At 35.6% G+C, this 20946-nt stretch overlaps 1 protein-coding gene across 1 annotated transcript; it reads right to left on the bottom strand.

Moving 5' to 3' along the window:
- Positions 1-986: 986 nt before the first annotated feature.
- On the bottom strand, positions 987-20204 carry PIGU (phosphatidylinositol glycan anchor biosynthesis class U). The gene is made up of 12 exons (XM_015817000.1): positions 20044-20204; positions 18941-19005; positions 17144-17203; positions 15857-15919; positions 14151-14260; positions 12614-12714; positions 11105-11202; positions 9912-10066; positions 7620-7763; positions 5949-6073; positions 4838-4980; positions 987-1882 (listed from the first exon to the last, which is right to left on the bottom strand). The coding sequence occupies exons 1-12, from the start codon at positions 20171-20173 to the stop codon at positions 1769-1771; spliced, it is 1308 nt and encodes a 435-aa protein (XP_015672486.1). The 5' UTR covers positions 20174-20204; the 3' UTR covers positions 987-1768.
- Positions 20205-20946: the final 742 nt, after the last annotated feature.

Below are 20946 nucleotides of genomic sequence, written 5' to 3'. Positions count from 1 at the left end.
TTTTGATATGATGAATGTACGGATAATTGATTTATTATAATTGGTTTTTAAATGTATTGATTGTATCAATTAATTGAGGCAGCTGGAATGTCTCTGTTTTATAGTCATGCACACTGTTCACAACCTTGGGATTGGACAATATAATTTTTTTTGGGTAATACAATACAATGTAGAGTTCTTTCTAGACACAGCTGCAGCATTCTTCATATAATACACTCTGTAGTTTAATAAGGCAAGATGTTTCTTTATTTTTAATTCCTTTTGAAAGAGCACTTATTAAGAAATACAAAAAAGAGTATGTGTGACCTGCAGAGTGGCTTTGCAAAAAGTAACAGATGGCATATTTAATACTAAATTCAGTGCCTCCCAATCTTATCATTTCTGCTCACAGGTAAAAAAAAGTGGAGTGTCCCTTTTCTGGGAACTGGGAGTTTGGTTAAATTCTGCTTACCTTTCCTATTTTACTCACATACTGTGAGTAAAATAATAGAGAAAGATACCATGTGCAGCTATATTAAGTTGGAAAAGTTTAAAATAGCAGCAAGTACCATACGTACAAACATATGTACGTTCGTTCGTATGTACGTACGTACATACGTACGTACATACATACATCTTAGAGAAGAAATCTGCCTGGACAACACTGAAGGTAGATGAGAAGGGACTGCCCTTTTTGCATAGCCTCTTTTCTAACACCCTCACATCTGATTGCTTGTCCTGTCAAGAACTAACACTTTGGGTGGAATATATAATGGTCTGAGTATTGTAAAGACTTAGCATCATATGGAAAAGCATCGCTTTATTTTGGAGATAAGTTAAAAGGTTTGTGCTTTCTAAATTTTTTGCACAAAATCTAAAAAATAAAAATACATATTATGCTCTCAAAATTGAATCAAGGTAGAGGAAATAATTTATGCATCTCTTAAAAAATGAATTACACAGCTCACCCATGACCATGTAGACCCATGTGCATTCCACGGGGAGGGGGGGAGGGAAAGTTTCCTGTATCATGCTGTGTTAATCTCTCTTCCTTAAAACTAATTGCCAAATAACACAGCAGAGAAACACTATTTTCCCTTAAAGAAAAGTGAGCAAATTCTACCCACCTCACCACCTCATGACCTAACTCTAAATCCTAATCCTGGCCACTGTCTTTTAAAATCTGGGATTTAGCTCTCCATGTCTGCCAGACTGGTTCAGAATCCACCTTCTGTCTAGAGCACCGTGCCGTTACCAGGCCTCCTAGCTTCTAGTATTAGGACAAGAAGTTTCATATAGCTGCCCTTCCTCCAAAGACGTCTGTAAATTTAGGCAGGTAAATGAACAATTACAGCAAAGGAAGCACAGCAGTAAGAACCAAAATAATGCATATTATTTGTTTCCTGAAAAAAACTTCTCAAAAGTGTTCCCAGAAATCATCATTATCACCAACACCTACCGCCTTGCTTCTAGGTACAAAAGCTCATTTTGGTTGTAAGTCCCAATGCAGTTTACCTGAAGAATCTCAAGGATTGTTGAACAGGGTTCACAGCAATGCTATGGATGGAGGAAACAGCTTTAAATAGGGATGCAGGATATAAAGGCAGTCTCTTCCACCTTGTTCACCGGTTCTTAGTACCAACTCTGCATCAGGATTAGCGTATTCCCATATCGCAGCCCATTCTCCATATGCAAAACAGTTTCTTCCCAAAAATCAGGTCCCCACCCACTTTAGTATCATCTTTTTTTCCATAAATGTCTATTCCTCAAGTCACATCAAATGCCAGGATTATTTAAGAACCAACATAGGATCTGTCCTATCTTTTCTTATTAAATGGATTCCGTGAATGAGATAGTATTCCCTCTGCAGGAAGGCATAAAAATAATCTGAGATGAGAAAAATCTGCAAAAGAAAGAGAGAGAAAGAAAAAAGTTGACATAACTTCCTTTAAAACAAAATGATTGCACTCAAGAGATATTGTAAACATTAAAACATACCCCTATATGCACTTAGCAGCATAAACAAATTCAGACTGATTTATGGAGATTTGGATTTACTTTATCTAAAGCCAGGTGACTGGATTATAATAATAATATTACAATCAGGAAATCCCAAATTCTCAAGTTCAAATCATTCTCAGATCTGCAGCTCAATGTATATCAGTGTTTCTCAAACCTGACAACCAAAGATGTGCGGATTTCAACTGTCAGAAATCCTCAGCCAACTGGGGAATTCTGGGAGTTAAAGTCTACACATTTTAATGTTATTAAAGATTAATAACATTAAGATTAAGAAATGCTGATCTATATTACAGACAGAGCTGGCACCAAATTTGTTCTCATTAAAATTCTCCCTGTTGGAATTCCTTTGGCATCAGCAGTTTTCTCCTTCCAGAGAGAAAGAGTGATTATGGGAAAATGCAGCCATTCATAGCTAAATGCCACTGGCAAAGGATATAAAGGAAAATAGATATGAGTGTCTTAAATCCTGTATTTCTTTGCACACTGAAGAGCAATATTATCTTTTGCCAAAAGAACAGCACCTGTTTTAGTGGTTCTAATACAATCAGTATTCCAAAAAGAATACTGACTCCCTTATGTTTGACTAGGAAATCTGAAAGTGCATTGGACCTCTGGTTTTAAGGATCCTGATAAAGCACTGAATCTAAATTTAAAACAAAAAACAAAAAAAACCCATAATACACAACTTCTAAACTATTCAGAATATAATGCCTTGGTTTAAAGTTGATTTATGAATAATCATTCATTGGGAAGCTATGAATTACTGTTTTGGATTTGAATATTACAAGAATACATGGTTAACTATGACTCCTATCTTCTTTACTCCCTTGTGCAAACAAAATGAGTATCTTAAATCTGTGTATAGAAAATCTTGTCCAGTTCTTCATAGAAGAATATGACTTTGTATAGCTCAATCATGTTAGTTTGCATACTACAGAGTAACATATGGACCAGAGATAAACCATATTTGTCTATAGCAGGGGTAGGCAACCTTGGCTCTTTTATGACTCCTGGACTTCAACTCCCAGAATTCCTGAGCCAGCTTGGCTAAGCAGAGAAACCTCTCCCTTTCCCCTCAGCATGGCTGGCTCAGGAATTCTGGGAGTTGAAGTCCACGAGTCATAAAAGAGCCAAGGTTGCCTACCCCTGGTCTATAGTATAGATGCCAAAAAAATACTTATTTTTAAAAATGGCCAACATCTTGCCATATAGTCAAATGTTCTGAGATTTTAATATTCTAGGTTAAATTCATGTGATAATTTGGTATTGTCACTCAATCTTCAAAAATGTTGATGTTCCCATGATTTGGGACATTTTCAATTTATACTTTTAAATTAATTTTATTAATAGAAGCCAGCTAAAACCTGTGGGGGCCACCCTGACTAATATAGTGGTTCAGACAAAATCTGATGACAATATAGTGGTTTGCCTAATGAAAAGTTTGAGAACCATTGCAATGGACTATTTTTGTAAGATATCAGGATTTGTTTTCCTTTGCAAGCCCAACAAAACTTATTGCCAATGACAACCTGAGCCTTAGAGCAATGCTTCCATTATGATACATGCTGAAATGTACCAGTCAATATTGTAAGATTTTTTTTTAGATTAATAGATCAACAAAAAAATAAAGGTTCAAATTCTGGATTTATAGAACTAAAACAATATATGAAGATAAATTTGGAGGACCAAAATACTAAAGATCTTTAAAGTGAACAGATGGAGTAGATACGAACAGCTGATCTAATCTCTGAGCGAACATTTCCACTAAAACTATAGATTAATGCTTTGAAATATTCAGCATCAGAGGAACAAAACAAGATAGATAGCTGCATCACAGTCAACAGTATTATGCACTTCAAAATTGCATAACTTAGGTCCAATCCAATACAGCCACATCTGTAATTTTCAGCTATAGCAGAAAATAGATTTTGTATAGCAACACACTTCATCACACTCAGATTTAGTAGTACATAACTTGCAGGAGTACCACTTCCTTTTTCTGATGATCAACCGTTAAAGAATAGGAGAGCACTATAAAGAGGACTAACTAACTGCACACTGATGATTACTAATCAACTAAAAGCAGATGGGTCTAGGAAATTGGCAAGGCAGTCAGGAAATTCCAGCTATGACAGAGAAAGCAGCTGTCATTCCAACCTATCAAGCTGAACCAAGTTCTCATGCAAATAATACTCATATAAGAGAATACTGTGTTTTGCTTTCCCATTTTCCCCACAACTCTAATAAAATGTATTTGGATTTGAAGCAGCAAATTTTGCAGAAAATGGTAGGTTGCCAAAATTACACCATGTATATGATGACAAAATCATGCAAATACTGTGATTATATATTTCAGTCAAGACAACTGTTAAATCTATAATTCGTGGCCTTTGTGTAATCATATACATCATCACATGGACACAGACCCTTGTTCATCACTGCTGATGCCCATAATTTGGAAACAAAGCAGAACCAAAAAGACCAATTCAACAACCCTGACAAATGTTGTGATAGCACATTTGAAAGATGGATATTAACTAGACAAATTGTATTAAAAAAACTTGCCCTAGAAAAACCGTTATATAGACATAAAAACTTATTAAATTTGGGATCTACATGAAGCCCTTGTCTACTGGATTCCTATTTATCTCCACTATGGAAAGATTTACAATACTTTTTCTTTTGGATATAAAAGAAAGCCAAGAGTCCAAAAATATATGTTTTTATGTTTAGTACCAGAGTACTTTCAAATATGTCTGGAATGTCTAGTACCTTAATACTGATATAAAACAAAGGTTTTATACTTAAACCAAACACAATATTTTGTTTCACTAACCTGGCCTACATTGAATGTCAATGTGATTGCATAATAAAAATTGGAGTTTGCACTTCCTGCATAAATCCACAGATGCCATAAAACCGGGAACAGCAGGGAACAGACAATGAGAACACAGGAAAGTATGAAGACATTCCGCAAAACTGCAACAAAAAGCAGAGACATCATTAAAGCTGGTTAATTGATACACTGAGGCATTGTTGGCTTGTCCTATCTTAGTTACAATGGGTGGCACATACTAATTTAGAGGGTGGATCCAGAGACAGCTGCTACAGAGGTCCCTTTCTTAGAATCGGTAATTAACCATAGTTCCTGTGGGGGAGGAAAACTTTGAGAGGTTTATTTGTGCAGACTTCCCAACTACACAGGCCCAGATTCCACTTCCTGAATTGAAGCAGGTGCAAACTACAAAATACAAGGATATCAAAATACAAAAAGGGTGGATACTGGGTGGAAAGCTAATTCTGGAGTGAATTCTTCCTGTTCTAAAATAAAATTCTAAACATTCTAAAATCTAATATTTTATAGAACACTGTTTCCCACACCCTTTTGAGATGCATTACTTAAGTTGATGCCTTATAATTAAAAACATATATTTAACATCAATAAAGTACTTTAATTCACTGATTTTTTTTAGTTTTATATTTTATAACAACAACAAGACTCCCAAGATGATTCAACAATACACTGAACTCATAAAGCCACACATTATTCTCTGAAAAATCTTATGTGACCAAAGGGTTTCAGATAAATACATCAGAAGAAAAAAATAAGTAGAGAATATTGCTCAGTTTTCATGAATCAGCTAGTCACATTTTTTAACTTTCCCAACTGGAAATGAGATTCACCATTTCATGAAATTAACAGTTCATTGCTATAACTGCTTCATTCAGAAATGTATTAAAATATTCGGAGAAACCACCCACTGGAAGCAGATTTTGGAGCTCCTTAGTATAGAGAAAATGGCCGAAACCCAAATATTTTTAAACCACAGGTCCCACTTATGAAAAATAATGATATTCTATTAGATATTCTATATTTCTTCATGGCTCATTGTCAAGGTAAGGACCGTTATGCACAATTCCCACATTAATAATAATACAGAACTTACACTGATATAAATGGCTCCAGAGAGGAAGGAAGGCCATGTAGAGAGCAATATCACCTACAGTTGGGTAGGACTTAAAGATGGAAATGATGGCCAACTGAACAAACATGAAGAACATGGGATGTTCCCTAGAAAAGAATAAAAAAAGACGGTAAGTAACTGGGTGAGTGCGTTGCTACTGTTCTTCCAATTTACATATTCAATATTACAATTAATTAGCTTTAATGCACAACATTCAGAATAATGAAATAAAAGGCACTTTAGACTTGTAACACTCTACTAAACAACTCTAATATATCTAGCTTCTGTTATTTCTATAGCAAATTTCAGCTACAATTTCTTTATCCCAGGTGACACTCTGAAGACTTGTGGAATTGTTACTTGGGAATTCTCCTGTCTAAAAATTCTGGAAGTTGCATTCACAACAGATCTGGAATATGCTAAGTGGGGGAAGACAGGGCTACATGAAGCAAAAAGTAAAATAAAACAATAAGGCCAGTTCTTTCACTCAGATAGTCTGCGGTTTAAAGTATTCTAAAATGGATTAAGTAAACTAAATGTATTTGTTAGTGAGAGATGTCATTTGTGTCACTGTATCAATTGCTCTCCCAGTATTAAAAATATCAGAAGCCATCTGATTTATTTCATGTACGGGTGATGTATGCAGGCATTTTACTTTGAGACAGAATAGAACTTTAGAAACATTACAAAGCTGGAGAGTAGTTTTGAATTATTTCATTAAAAGTCCATTAAAACCAATTGCTTGGTATTACCTCATGCTTGGAGGTGATCAAACCCTCAATATGGGTAACTTTTCTTCTAGCAATGCATTATTTGCCTTCGAAATGAAAAGTGCTGCTATATATTAAAATGCTGCCACATCCTCTTTCAAAACAGATTCTGAAAATACTCAAATGAATATTTCATTATTCTCCAAGGTGGCTTCTGCCATGGAAGAACTATTTTTCTAACAAGGGAAGGCTCCCCCAGTCTCCTGCCGTAACACTTAATCTAAAAAGACTCTCTCTCTCATGAGATACTTATCATAGGTAGTCCTCAGCTTACAGCCATTCATGTAGTGACCATTCCAAGTTACAACAGCACTAAAAAAAGTGATTTATGAACATTTTTCATGCTTCGGCCGTTGCAGCATCCCCATGCTCACGTGATCAATATTCAGATGGTTGGCAACTGGCATGTATTTATGATGGCTGCAGTGTCCCAGGGTCATGTGATCACCTTTTGCAACCTTCTGACAAGCAAAGTCAATGAGAAAGCCGGATTCACTTAAAAACCCTACTACTAACTTAAGAACCACATTGATTCACTTAATAGCGATGGCAAAAAAGATCATAAAATGGGACAAATTCATTTAACAACTGTCTAGCTTAGTAATGGAAATGTTCTGCTCAATTATGGTCGTACACCAAGGACTACCTGTAGTGGGTATAAGACAAAGGAAAAAAATAGCTATCACTATATAATGCCAGTAGCCTATACTGTACGAGTGTAAATTCTTAGTAGGAAAAACTAAACTGTTTAAATCATTTTAAATTGATTCTTGAAAGTTTAATTTTTAGTCAAACTAAAGTAATAGAAGATATTACCAACAATTAATCTGAATTAATGTTATGATTATGCAAATAAATGAATAAATGTCAAGAAGTTGCTTACTTTAATTTTAGCGCTAATGGAATAGTGTAGAAGAAGACATTGATTTGAAAAACACACACAAAAAAGAGACTGAAGTGTTCAAACATTTCAGCAAAGAAGTACCAGAAAAGGCCAACATTGGGTGTCAGGTCTGGAACAGAAAGGCTGAAATTGACAGAACAATATCATCATTAGTGAATTATCTGTATCTATAAAATTATACTCAGGTTCACAATTAACTTCCAAAAGATGACTGGGTTAATATGTTGCAGAAAACACTACAAACAGGAAGTGTTTCTGTTCACTATGAAGACATATGAAAATAAACGCAGGGTTTTAAAAGATATTTTTAAGATTTTTTTGTTTGTTAGATTTATATTCAACCTTTTCTTCAGGAATAAAAGTTAATGGGCAGAGGGCTCTCTTCTTCTATCTTCCCCCAGATCATCTCTATGAGATAGGTTAGCTCAAAAGAGAATGATTTACTGAAGAAATATCCCTAAAGCTGGAAGGAAGGATCATATATTTGTTTCTTTTTAAATCTTATATAGAATGTCAATTGTCCAGAAACATATTAAGCCTAAGCATGACAAATCACAGTGATTTCCAAGATCCAGTTTGCTTTAGTTGTTAAGGCACCAGGATAGAAACCAGAAGACTGAATTCTAATCCTGCCTCAGGCATGAAAGGACTTTGGCCCATTCATTCTCTCTCAGCCCAACTCAGGTCACAGGATTGTTGATGTGGGGAAAATAGGAGGAAAGAATTACTATCTGAACCACTCTGAGTTATTTAAATAAACAGGTGGGATATAAATAAATACATAAAATAAAAATAAATAAAACTTACTGAATTCTGAACTAGTTCATTGCTGGAGAGATGAAGTAACTGAGCCCTGACTCTCCAGCCTAGTCAACTATAATTGCTCTTCTCAGTTGCAAAATGCAGTGTATTTTATCAATCTTTCTATCATATCCAACAGAAATAAGGTATTAGCATTCATCTGAAAATGTTTTTTGCTTTTTATTCAAGAAACGTAAGTCCGCTACTGCTTGCCTTTTCACGGCAGCAAATTTTGTTTCTTTTAACAATTTTATTTCGGGTTTTGGAGAAGTATTTATTACTTTAAAAAAATATTAAAACCCCTCAATAATAAAAGAGCAGAAAATAAACATCCATTTTCAGTACTTCTACTCAAAAGACAATTGTAAAGATAATACAGAGTCACCTGGTTGAGTGGGGTGGAGAAAAAAATTGAATAAATGAATAAAATAAAAATAAATAATATATTTGAACTTTATCATTTAATACATTTCTCATGTGTAGCTCATATATAATGTAAGATCATGCTGATCTTTTTCAATGGAGTGAAACAAGTCCCAAGACGAATGTCAGCAACTATCATCCAAAACAAGTAACAGCAATTTGAAAATCATAATATTCCTTTTTTTACTACCATTTTTACACTGTCATTTCTGGGGAAGTCAGTGCTTGGAAACAACAAAAAAAAAAAAACAAAGACGCTAAATGGACAATGTAGTCCAAAGCACAGCATTACATAGGCTGTCCTATAAAATAATCCTGGCAAGTGTCTATGGAGATTTTCAGCCATCCAGGCCATGGTTGTCCCAAAAATGCTTTTCAAAAGGCAGCAGGACTTTCTTTGTTTTTTCTTTGAAAACATTTCACTTCTCATCTAAGAAGCTTCTTCCGTTCTTGAACAACTGAAGAACTGAAGAAGCTTCTTGGATGAGAAGTGAAACATTTTCAAAGAAAAAACCAAAGTCCAGTTGCCTTTTGAAAAGTACCTTTGGGACAATCCTGGCAAGTGCTGATCTAACCTGCTTTCTAAAAGCCACTGAAGATTTTTCATCATGCCTGAGCAGACCTCCAAGGTCCCTTCCAACTTTTTTATTATTATTATTGTTGTTGTTGTTGTTGTTGTTGTTATCTATATGCAGCTTTTTACATGCATTGTTGTATTAGTGAACATAGATTTTCTCATTCCACAGAATTTAAGCTGTGAATTTTTTAATCATGCAGTCCATACTTAAATGCCAATATAGCTTAATCACACTTCTGTTTTACTGAATGAATTAAACACTTCCCAAGTCACTCAGATAAACAAAGTTATATTATTTATCCAGGATGCTGAAACAAGAAATTGTCTAATTAATAAGACATTGAACAAAACAAATTGTTTTAAAAATAGAAGGTTTGATTCAATTATTTCTTTTAGAACTCACAAGGTAGGAGAGAGATCTTTGTCCTATATGTAGGTGGTTACAATGCAGACAAACAGGATCTACTTACATGAAACCATAAACAGATGGAATGAAATCCCATGAGTTGAGGAGGAAGAATGAGAGGCAAATTATCACTATCAGACTTCCCAAATATAGTCCCGCATATTGTATGGTGTAAAACCAGAACTCCTTGCTTTTCATTTTCACTGGTATGAACTGACGCTAGAGAGAGAAAAAGTGACCACAAAGTATATAGTTTTGAAATGTCTGTATGTAATTTCTTGCCAGCAAAATACATGAAAAAGCTTTCTTTAAATTATTTAACACATTTACTTCTGATATTAAGTGAAGACATTAGAAGAAAGAAAATGCTATGGGAGGATTCACTTTCAAGCTCATATAAAAATCTGGAAACTGTTGTGCATATGATTGCATAGTCTTTCCTCCATAGAAAGGAATTGATCTCGGTGAAGAAAACTGTCTGGCTAGATCTAGAACATGAAAAATCATCTTTGCAGGAAGGATGATTACAGGATACATTGAAGGAGATAATAGTAAATCCATTCTTGTTTCTTAATGATTTTCTACACACAATAGCATTGTCATTTTAACATTGCTGCTTGCACATATAATTTTATTTATTTATTAATATTTTATGCTGCCTATCTCCCCTATAAGGTGACTCTGGGTGGCTTATAGTAATGCAAATTATGTACTCCATTACAATTCGGCCTGATGAAGGATTTTATCAGCCTTGGTTGTCTTAATGATTGATGTTAATGGGAAGAGAAAAGGGTAAACCAACTCTTTGGATTTTCTTGCTCTAAAAGACTTTTGAAACTATCAACCATGGTAATCTTCTGGATTGATTCTGGATTATGACTTGAGAGAACAGTATCACAGCAGAGCCTTTGGAAGTCTTTATTCAGAGAAGTGGGAGAGAGGTAAATGAAAGAGAACCACTGCCAGCTGCAGTTCTTCTTCCAGATTTAATTGATTTCAGAGAAATAGCTGCCAACAGTAGTTTCCTTGCAGCAACAAGATCAGCACAGATAATACCCCAATAATTTTAATCACAAGAGTTAAGATCTCTGATCCTATGAAGATGATTTGCAAGCAATTTACAGTTTGCTAGCCATCAGCCTACTAGCAATTTTGTAGGTAAAGTTATTCCTCTGCAAGACTAGCAATTCATGGTGGCATATCTTTTTATTTACTGAAAATTTTAAAAAGACTCATTTGTTCTCATGTAATAGATACCTGTAATAAATAGAGAAGGGCTGGTGCAAACAAGGTAAGAGGATACAAAGACTGGTATGTTGCTAATGCCAGAAATACAGCACTCAGAAAAGTACTACCTGTAAAATAAAGAGAAAAGGTGTAAATAGCCAATAACAACAAGCTTCTGGGTGAAAAGGAAAATATAATCTCTTAATATTTATAGCAAATCCATATAAAATGTGGGCTGGCACAACAATTCTGAGTAGAGACATTGTGCATTTTGAACTAAACTGTAAAATCTAAATAGTGCCTCAACTATAAGGCTGTAATGATCCCAAAAGGAATCTATTTTTTAAAGGCATTTGCTGCACTGGTTCCCTTCATCAGTTAAGGACAATACTGTAACTCTAAACTAAGAGCAAGTAATCTTGGTGCCTGCATGTGACCTTATTCTTAACCTCATTAGGCTTAGCTGTTAGAAACAAATGAAGACATGACAGAAACCAGGAGGTTTGTAATATTTGTATTAATAACAATATTCCCCTTTCCCTGTCAGGAAACCATCAATAGCAGTATAATCAATATTCCCTTGTGTCCTTAGGAACATTAGTAAAATTGTGTCACTTCTAAGGAAATCTAGGTTTACATGTCCTACATGCAAACACAGGGTTAGAGCAAGTATAATTATATTAACACACATTACATATTCTCACTGAGAGGAAATTATTTTAGAAGTCTATACAGCCCAGGTTATTCTGCTGAGTTTTGCATTATTTTTCTATTAGCTTGTTTACCCAGATCTATATTTGTATACTGTAGCAGAACTATCATGCAATTTTAATTAAAATGGCTCTCAATATTCCATTATTTAAGACATGATGTGAAAGAATACCTTGAAGCAGATGCGGATCACTGTTTCAGATTTTATCCGATATAAGCCACAAAAATGTTACACAGAAACTTGAAAAAATTAAATATGTTAATAAAGTATGTTTATAAAAAGCACTGGTGGTTGTTTCAGTGGCTGTTCTCAATCTGCTCCATGCAATTATTAACACTGAGGCAAAGTTCCAATTTTACAAAAGTATTGTTTTGCCAACTTCAATGTCAGTGAAACATGGAAGATGACCTGGGAGGTGGCACAAACACTAAATGTGTTCCATTAGCGGTGTCTTTGAAAGACCCTGACATTACCTAACATGATTGTTGATTCTACAGTCCAGATCCTACATGCTGAGATCCTACAAAAAAGTAACTCATGTGAATACAGGACATTGTGATACAACAGACAATGTGCTTCATGAGACAAGTTTCATATCTTCCAGATCAGCATCATGCCAAGACTGCAATCAGCTGGATAACACGGAAGAGATGCCGATTCTATAAAACTTGGTGCAGAACATTCCATGAAATTTGTAAATTGCTGATATCCCATTGGAACAACCATAAACATCTGCAGATGATCAAAAAGTTTGGAAAGAATCTGCTGCTCAATATGCGCATCGTTAGAAGAGGATCTATTACTACATGAAAAGCAAAGTACATTACCTTTTATTGTTGCCAAAATGAAGAAGGCAATTATAGCATTGTTGATGGCACAGGTGGATTTTGCCACACAAGACAACACAGTGTATGGATTCAACAGGTAACTGAAAAAAAAGGCATCCAAGTTCACATGTATCTTGTCAATTCCCTTTTTTCCTTTACTTGAAAAAAACATAAGCATAGCCTTGGTAGATCAAGCCAAGGCCCATCTTAGCACAGATTTTCCCCCCTCAAAATTGCCAAAACAGATGCTTCATGAGAGGTTTACAACTGGAATTGATATAGAAGAGATATACTCCTCTTTCATTTTTGCTACTCTTCAACTTAATCCAGATTGAATCCCAAGATTAATAATCCTTATTAATCTTGATGGATATGTCCTCCATGAATTTATCCAAATCTGTGATAATAAATTCCATAAATCAATTACGTACTGTGTGGTTCTCTTTTGCCTCTTTTGTCCAAAATCTCTTTCCAGTCAACTTCAATGGATTAACTGTAATTCTACTATTTTAAGAGAGGGAGAAATTTTTTTTTCCATTTCCTCCTTGATTTTAAACACCTTAATCATGTATCCCTGCAGTTGTCTTTTCTCCAAGCTAAAGAATCCCAAACATTTGGGATTCTGCACTCAATCACAAAACCAGTATGTGAAGGGAAAGTGAATGGCTTGAAGTGAAAGATAAGCAAGTTGTAGTTGGATAGAGGTGGTGGCCCTCAAAAAGAGAAAAGAGAGAACAAATGCAATGTATGAAGAATTGTGCAAACATAATACAAGCAAGAATAGTTTTTAAAGTATGGAAAGGTATACTTAATGATGTTGGTGTAAACTAGGTTTCTTTTTTCTCATATTTCCTGTCTTTAATTTCATCTGCTTAGTACTCTTTTATGATACTTTACTTAATATTTGCTTTCCTGGAAGGCAATACCATGTGGATATGTACATAATAACAAAAGTACTCACACATTCCAATCACTAGGAGACCTCTCCCCTTTGGCAAATAAAATGTAAGACTAATCATTACCTTTATAATAACGAAGTTTTCAGGAATAAAAATGTTCTGGCTCTTTCATCAGACAACTGTATACCTAAATATTTGGTTGTTTGAACAACTCCAGCTGGGGTTTTTTGATCCCTTCAAATCAGTCATGATTCCTGGTGACTGCCTAGACACTTCCTTAAGGTTTCCTTGGCAAGATTTTAGAAGTGGTTTGCTATTCCTTGCTTTCTAGGGCTGAGAGTGAATGACTGGCCCAAAGTCACACAGTTGGCTTTGTGCCTAAGACAGGACTAGAACACAATCTTCCATTTTCTAGCCTGATGCCTTAACCACTTCACTAAACTGTGTTTCTTAATTGGGGTATAAATCTAATTTAAACAAATCTCAAATCCTGAGCTGAGTAGCACACCTCAATAGACTTCTAAAAAAGCAAAATAAGAGGCACCATGTCTTCAAAAATAAAGTAAATGTTCTGATGCTCTCTGCATAAGGAAGATAAACCAACTAGTTTCCAATTTCTATTGAAAAGCAATACTTACAACAGTGCTACTTTGAGAGGAACATAGTACATTTCTACAGGAGTCCGGATAAGCTCTGCAGCATCAGATGCATATTTATCCAATTCTATTAGCAGTTTTTGCTTTTTAAACTGAACACAAAGAAAAAAAATGTGTAAGTAAAAATAATGTATTTGTTTAGCAATTCTGCCTATTTTTATGATTCCTGCAATTAATACTTAACTCCCCAGACTGTTATCCAGGTTTATAAATTCAACATTTGCACCAGTTTGACTTATCACCATTACATAAGCTCTGACAAGATGCAATATATAGTAAACTAAAGCATATTCAACTCCCAACAGGATAACTTAATCATGCCAGCTATCTTCAACATATTCCCTAACATGTATTTTAAACAGCTGCTGGCTTGCATTATTGTGTCCTCTGCTTATGCCCACGTGTTCCTACCATTGTCTGAAACTTCTGTCTGCAGATAAACATACAAAATTATCCTAAAACAAGCTGTGGGATATTTCAGCTGGTTTCCTCAGTTGGTAACACTAGAAGTCACAAACAATACAGCAGAGGGAAGGGGAGGAGCTAGCTATTATTAAGAAACACATTCATGACCGTTCATGGTTTATACTCATCATTAACTCATTATAGTTTGCTATCTAAATTGTAACACTAACTAATTGGCAATGACTCTGAGCACTGTACAGTAACATTTAGAAATGTCATAAAATATAAGATATAATAACAAAAGAAAACTGACATTCAAATGAGTTTACCAATGGCCCAGGATCTGCCAAAAAACTCCCAAATTTTAACATTTTCCTGAAGGTGAAGTGGGCAAGTGCTGTTCCAGAGAGTAGGAGTAGCAACATAAAAAACATGCCTCCATTGCACTGATGCAGGGGTGTCAAACTCGTAACGTCACGTGACATGTCGTGACGTATCGCGACTTTTTTGCCACTGCCAAAAATGGGGTGGGCACGGTTTCACTATGATGCATCCGGCCCACGGGCCAGCAATTCTACACCCCTGCACTGATGGGACCCAGACCATACTAACCCTGCCAGATCTTATGGGATGGGCAGAATATGCATAATTATATTTAAAGTAACAATTTATTCATCTTGAAGACACATTAAATTAACTTTGCTCTGCAAAAATAAACAAAGAACCCTACTCCATCCCTTGTTCTTGATTTAAGCACAAACCCTTGCTTTTAAATATAATTGTGTATATTCTGCCCATCCTATAAGATTTGACAGGGCTAGCATTAGCCCCATCAGTGCCATGGAGGCATGTTTCTTATGTTGCTATTCCTACTCCCTGAAACATCATTCCCCTCTTCACCTTCAGGAAAAAGTTAAAATGTTGGGATTTGGGGCAGATCCTGAATCCATCTAAAACTAGAAGTGCTAGATGTTCAATATGGATTGAGAATAGTTCTGCCAACAACTGACACATGAAATCATTCCAAAGTGTATGTTGAATGGAATCCAGTTCACTGCAAGGCAGTTCCAAGTCAAGGTTTCTGAATATACCAGCCTTCCTCAGCTGCATACTTTCCAAATGTCTTCTGATAACTCCCAGAATTCTCGGCCCAAATAAACAATATGTAAAATATTAAGAAAAAAACATTGCTGTATTTAGAAATAGAAGCTGAGAAGGAGATAACAGTATGAAGAAAATGCACTGAAAGTAATATAAGTAAAAACTGGCACTTATCTACTCACCAAAACTTTGTTGTAATCCTGAACAGCTAAATAAAGTGCTATAGCTGTCAAAATATCTGTAAACTGAAGGGAAAACAAATCAAAGGAATACCAAAACACACGTTACTTTCTTAATGCAAAGTTGTACTTTAGTGATTAAAAAAGTGATTTTCTAAATTAACATCAGTACTGTCTGAACAAATTAGTTCATATTACTAAATACTGTAATTAAACAATGCCCTGGCTATGTGGGTTAGAGCAGGGAAGCCATGGGTAGAATTTCACAAGATGGCATCAAGGAACTGTCTCATTTTTATGAGGCATAAAAATTCCTTTGTCAGAGAAAGTATTTCTGGTAGTATTTTAGTATTTTACTGTATTTTCAACTTGCCTGCAATGGATTTTTTATACACATCCCTATGGCTAAGTGATTGTTATTTTAGATACGGTAGTTATGAAAGGGTGATTATGTATATAAACTTTTAGATGTCCTGGTCTCAATATAAACAATTGTGAAACTTGTTTTCACATACATGATTCAATAAATTAGTTAATGTACTCTGGGATATTCAGTTTGTCCCTTCCAACTTTATTATTATTATTATTATTATTATTATTATTATTATTATTATTATTATTATTATTATTATTATTATTATTATTATTATTATTTGCAATAAATGCCAAGACATTATATTACAATTCCTTAAACAATTTCCAATGCCTTGGATAATTATTCAGCAGTAGGACAGCTTGTTCTGAACAAAACTTGGGCAGCAAAGAGAGACAGAAAACTATCATCCAGATTTTAGCAGTCCAGATGTGGCAGTCCAGATGTGGTGCCCTATCAAAAACTTTGAAAATATGGAAAGATACTCACAGAGAACATGAAGGTGAACAATGCTGCTGTACATGTAACACCAACCAATTTTTCCACATTTTTTTTCTTTTAAAAATACACAATGTTATCCTAAACATGTTTTTTCAAGAATCCTACTAAGTTCCATAAGATCAGACATGTCAAACTCGCGACGTCATGTGACGTCGCACAACGTATCGGGACGGTTTTGCCATTGCCGGCAATGGGGTGGGCACGGCTTCCGGATGACGCGTCTGGCCCACGGGCCGGCAGTTTGACACCCCTGCATAAGATCCTAATGAGTCCTTAGTGTGCTTAGACTTTCAGCCAGATTCAGGTCTTTAAAAAAGTGTATATCTTAAGTTAAAAAATGTGTTCTATATACAGAAGAAATCAAAGAATAAATTCGGAAAAGAAAGCCAATTATTTGATGGATAAAAATTACATACCATAAATACTAGTTCAGCATAATCAATCAGGAAATGAAAGAGGTATATTATAAATGGTGTCTAGGGGGGAAAAAAGGAAAAATTATCTTAAACAGCCTGTCTTTTGATCAAAGCTTATTTATTAATTGGTAGAAATGATTGCTATGTAGTATCTTCTAAGTATGTTTTTTACAGAGAATACCCAAAATCATTATTGCAGTAATTCACTGTGCTAGTCTAAATGATGCAATAGAAAAAATACTGAAGTAGGAAAAGGCAACTTACAACCATTCATTTAGTGACCATTTGAAGTTACAACAGCACCGAAAAAAGTAACTTACAACCAGTTTTCACACTTATGACAGCATCCCTTGGCCATATGATCAAGATTCAGCTGGCAACTGGCATGTATTTGTGACAGTCGCACTGTCCCAGGATCATGGGATCATCATTGGTAACCTTCCTGGCCAGCTTTCAATAAGCAAAGTCAATTGGGGAAGTTAGATTTGCTTATTGACCGCATGATTATTTAACAACTGCAGCGATTCGCTTAACATCTGTGGCAAAAAAAAGTTATAAAAAGGGGCAAAGCTCACTTAACAACTGCCTTGCTTAGCAACGAAATGTTTGGGCTCAATTGTGGTTGTATGTCACTACCTGTAGTCACAAGCCAGAGTTTGATATTTAGGGGTGCGAGCTTAGTTTGTACCATGGCATACAAAAACTATATGCTTAAGTCTGCAAAAAAAGATTGCTTATATTTTTAGTTTTGATAATTTCAGTGTTATAAAGGGGAAAATCTTACTTTTGTACAATGTTAATATTTTAACAGCCAATAAAGTAAAAAAAATCCTACAGTATTAAAGTTACAGTAATAATGACTCATAGTATGAAACCCTATTAATGTTTTTTATGATAAATGGAACTGGAGGACAACTTCATTTCCAAGCATAATGCTCCACTTTAAACGTCATTTTAATTTCATTTTTCCTTTATGCATAGCAATAGAAGTAGCATATAGGCTTATATAATGCCCCCTAGTACTTTACACCTTTTACGAATGTCTTTGTAACTGTGTCACTGGCCTGATTCATTACCCACATGAAATCATGTTAGCTTTAATATGTTGTATGAACTGAACATTATGACTTGAAAAGCATGATTTGTATCTTAGCATGTTGAGTGAAACTGGCCTACTGTTAGGATCAAACTCCAGGCTGTGGACAGTTTGCCTGCAATACTGCCCTTTAACCACTTTAACCATAATAAATAAGCCATCATTTAAGTTTCCTAAAACACTCTGAGAAAAATCTACAAATCTTTTTGCTACTGAACGGACACTGTAAAGATAAAATTTGGTATTTTAAAAATATTTTACTAATTATACATGTGGTAAGCAGGTTCCTGAGGGAGAAAGGACCTGTTCCTTTTCTCCTTATGTCAAGAATATGAGATATATTTGTATTTCCTGTAGTCACCATCTGCACTGTAGAATTATATCTATTTATTTCAATTAATATTTTATATACTTTTTCATTTTGTAAAAACATTCCTAAAGCAGGAAATAATAGACTTTAACAAGTAACTTGAGATGCCAGTTTTGAGTTATTTCTATTATCAAAAAAAATTAAAAATAAACATTCTCATGAATTGCTTTGTGTGTCCACCTATGACTCAACAGCTCAAGTGAGAAGGCAATATAATTCTATTAAGCCCTACAGACTCTTTTACATTATATTCTCATCTTTAATATAAAAAGCATTTTATAGGGGAGTAACGATATTGAAGCAGTTCACAACAAAAACTGTATATACTTACTTCATGAAAGATATCCCCGGAATACGGAGATACACCCAAATCAAGTAAGGCTAGTCCTTCAACAACTGGAAAATAGAAAATAAATTCTTGTTCATCTAAATCCTTCTTAAACAGCATCACTCTGAACCGTTCACAGTTCTGGGCATTATCAAGGACAAAAAGAGCATGACCAAGGGTAGACAGTACATAAGCTTCTTCGCTGGCTATTAGCATTCTATATATTTTGGTTATTAAGTTTCTTACAAAATTGCTAGATGACTACATCTCTTTAGTACTGCAAAAGACATCACTTATGTTCTAACTTTTTGCATCACAGAGATCTGGGATGTCTTAAGTGTCAAAGAACGGGTCCGTACCTGGATTTGTAGAAATCAAAGACATTCATCTAGAAGACAGCCTATTCATGATACTTAGATCTAAAGTGTGATTTACTTGCAGCTTAGAATGTTATATGAACCCTACTCTTTTGGTTTGGAATGTATAGCTTGGTGAAATTCTGGAGCCTTTTTTACATCTCAGGCCAAAAATCACAAAGGCAAGATAACTTCTTGGACAAAGCCGTTAGAAAAGCAAAGCTCCTTGCAAAGAAACTGCTCGCAGTCCCAAAATTTCTGCTGCTTTCCTTCTTCCTTCCCTATGTTTATTTAGCCCAGGGGTAAGGCAACCTTGGCTCTTTTATGACTCTTGGACTTCAACTCCCAGAATTCCTGAGCCAGCTATGCTGGCTCAGGAATTCTGGGAGTTGAAGTCCACGAGTCATAAAAGAGCCAAGGTTGCCTACCCCTGATTTAGCCCTTCCTTAGACTCAAACCTGCGATCCCAAGACTCAAGGCTTAGTCCTAAGAAAAACCTGGTTACCTCACTCCACAAAACATGAACTCAATAGCCAGGAGGGGCTCACCCAATCCGCTAGGTTACAATACATCGTGCCAAGGCAGCCAAAGCATTCTTGACACCAACGCATCATTCCCAAGGTTAAAAAAACCCGCTCGGTCACGACCACTCCAAGGCTCGCGGGGGCGGAAGGTCGACGAGGCGCGGCGCTTCCAGGTGCCCTTTGAGGACCACCAATCCCCACCCCCGTCCCCATCCGTAGGCCTCACCTCGTTTCCAGGCATTTAAAGGAGACGCCACCTCCACCCTCTCAGCGATGAGTCCGACCAGGCTGGAGCGGAATAAAGCGGCCCGAACCGTTACGGCTACCAAAAGCACCAACACTAAGGGAGCCGCCATTTTAGGGTAGAACACCGGCCTAAACTAGCAGTAGTTCCCACGCTAGTCTGTTGCATTGGGGATCTACAGGGCAGGTTACAGGAAGAACACTACAACTCCCAGAAGCCATTGTGCAGCCTTTACTTCCCGAAGACGATGGCGAAAGAGTTAGGACAAACTACGGATGAATGAGCATAGCGAGATACGCTCTTCTTCGGGCTGTTTTGTATTGTACTGTATTGCATTTCTTGAAACGTTACCAAAAAGATTTTTTTTAAAAAAAAAAATATAGGAATGATTATTGATTCGGTGTTTCGCTCGGATCTTCTCCCTAAAACCAGAAAACATGTTATAATTTCTGAATAACAAGAAATGATACAACTTATTTTATTTATTTGTATCTCGCCTTTATTACTTTTACACATAACTTAAGGCAGTGAATATATCCAAGACATCATCTTCTTCCTGGTTTCCTTACAACAACAACTCTGCGAGGTGGGTTGCTGGCCCATAGTTAATTATTCAGTTATTTGAATTCAATTTTTGAAAATATGCATCAATTTGAGAGCCTTATTTTAAGAGTCCTACTAAGCAGGATTGCAATTCTATTTACATTTACTTGGAAGTAAATTCCATTAAATTTGCAGAATTAAAGAGGTCTGTAAGGAGCCATTTAGGTCATTAAATCCAATCCCTATTTCACACTATTGCATAAATATGCTGTCTAGCCTTTGAGTAATTATGGGGAAGGAGAATTCACCACAGCTCTAGGTAATTGGTACCACAGTTGAGCT

Source organism: Protobothrops mucrosquamatus, unplaced genomic scaffold (assembly GCF_001527695.2).
Source record: "Protobothrops mucrosquamatus isolate PMUCROS unplaced genomic scaffold, P.Mucros_1.0 scaffold547, whole genome shotgun sequence".
In the NCBI taxonomy this organism is placed as follows: Eukaryota; Metazoa; Chordata; class Lepidosauria; order Squamata; family Viperidae; genus Protobothrops; species Protobothrops mucrosquamatus.
Note: the sequence above shows the minus strand (reverse complement) of the source record. Positions and strands in the feature narration are given on the sequence as shown.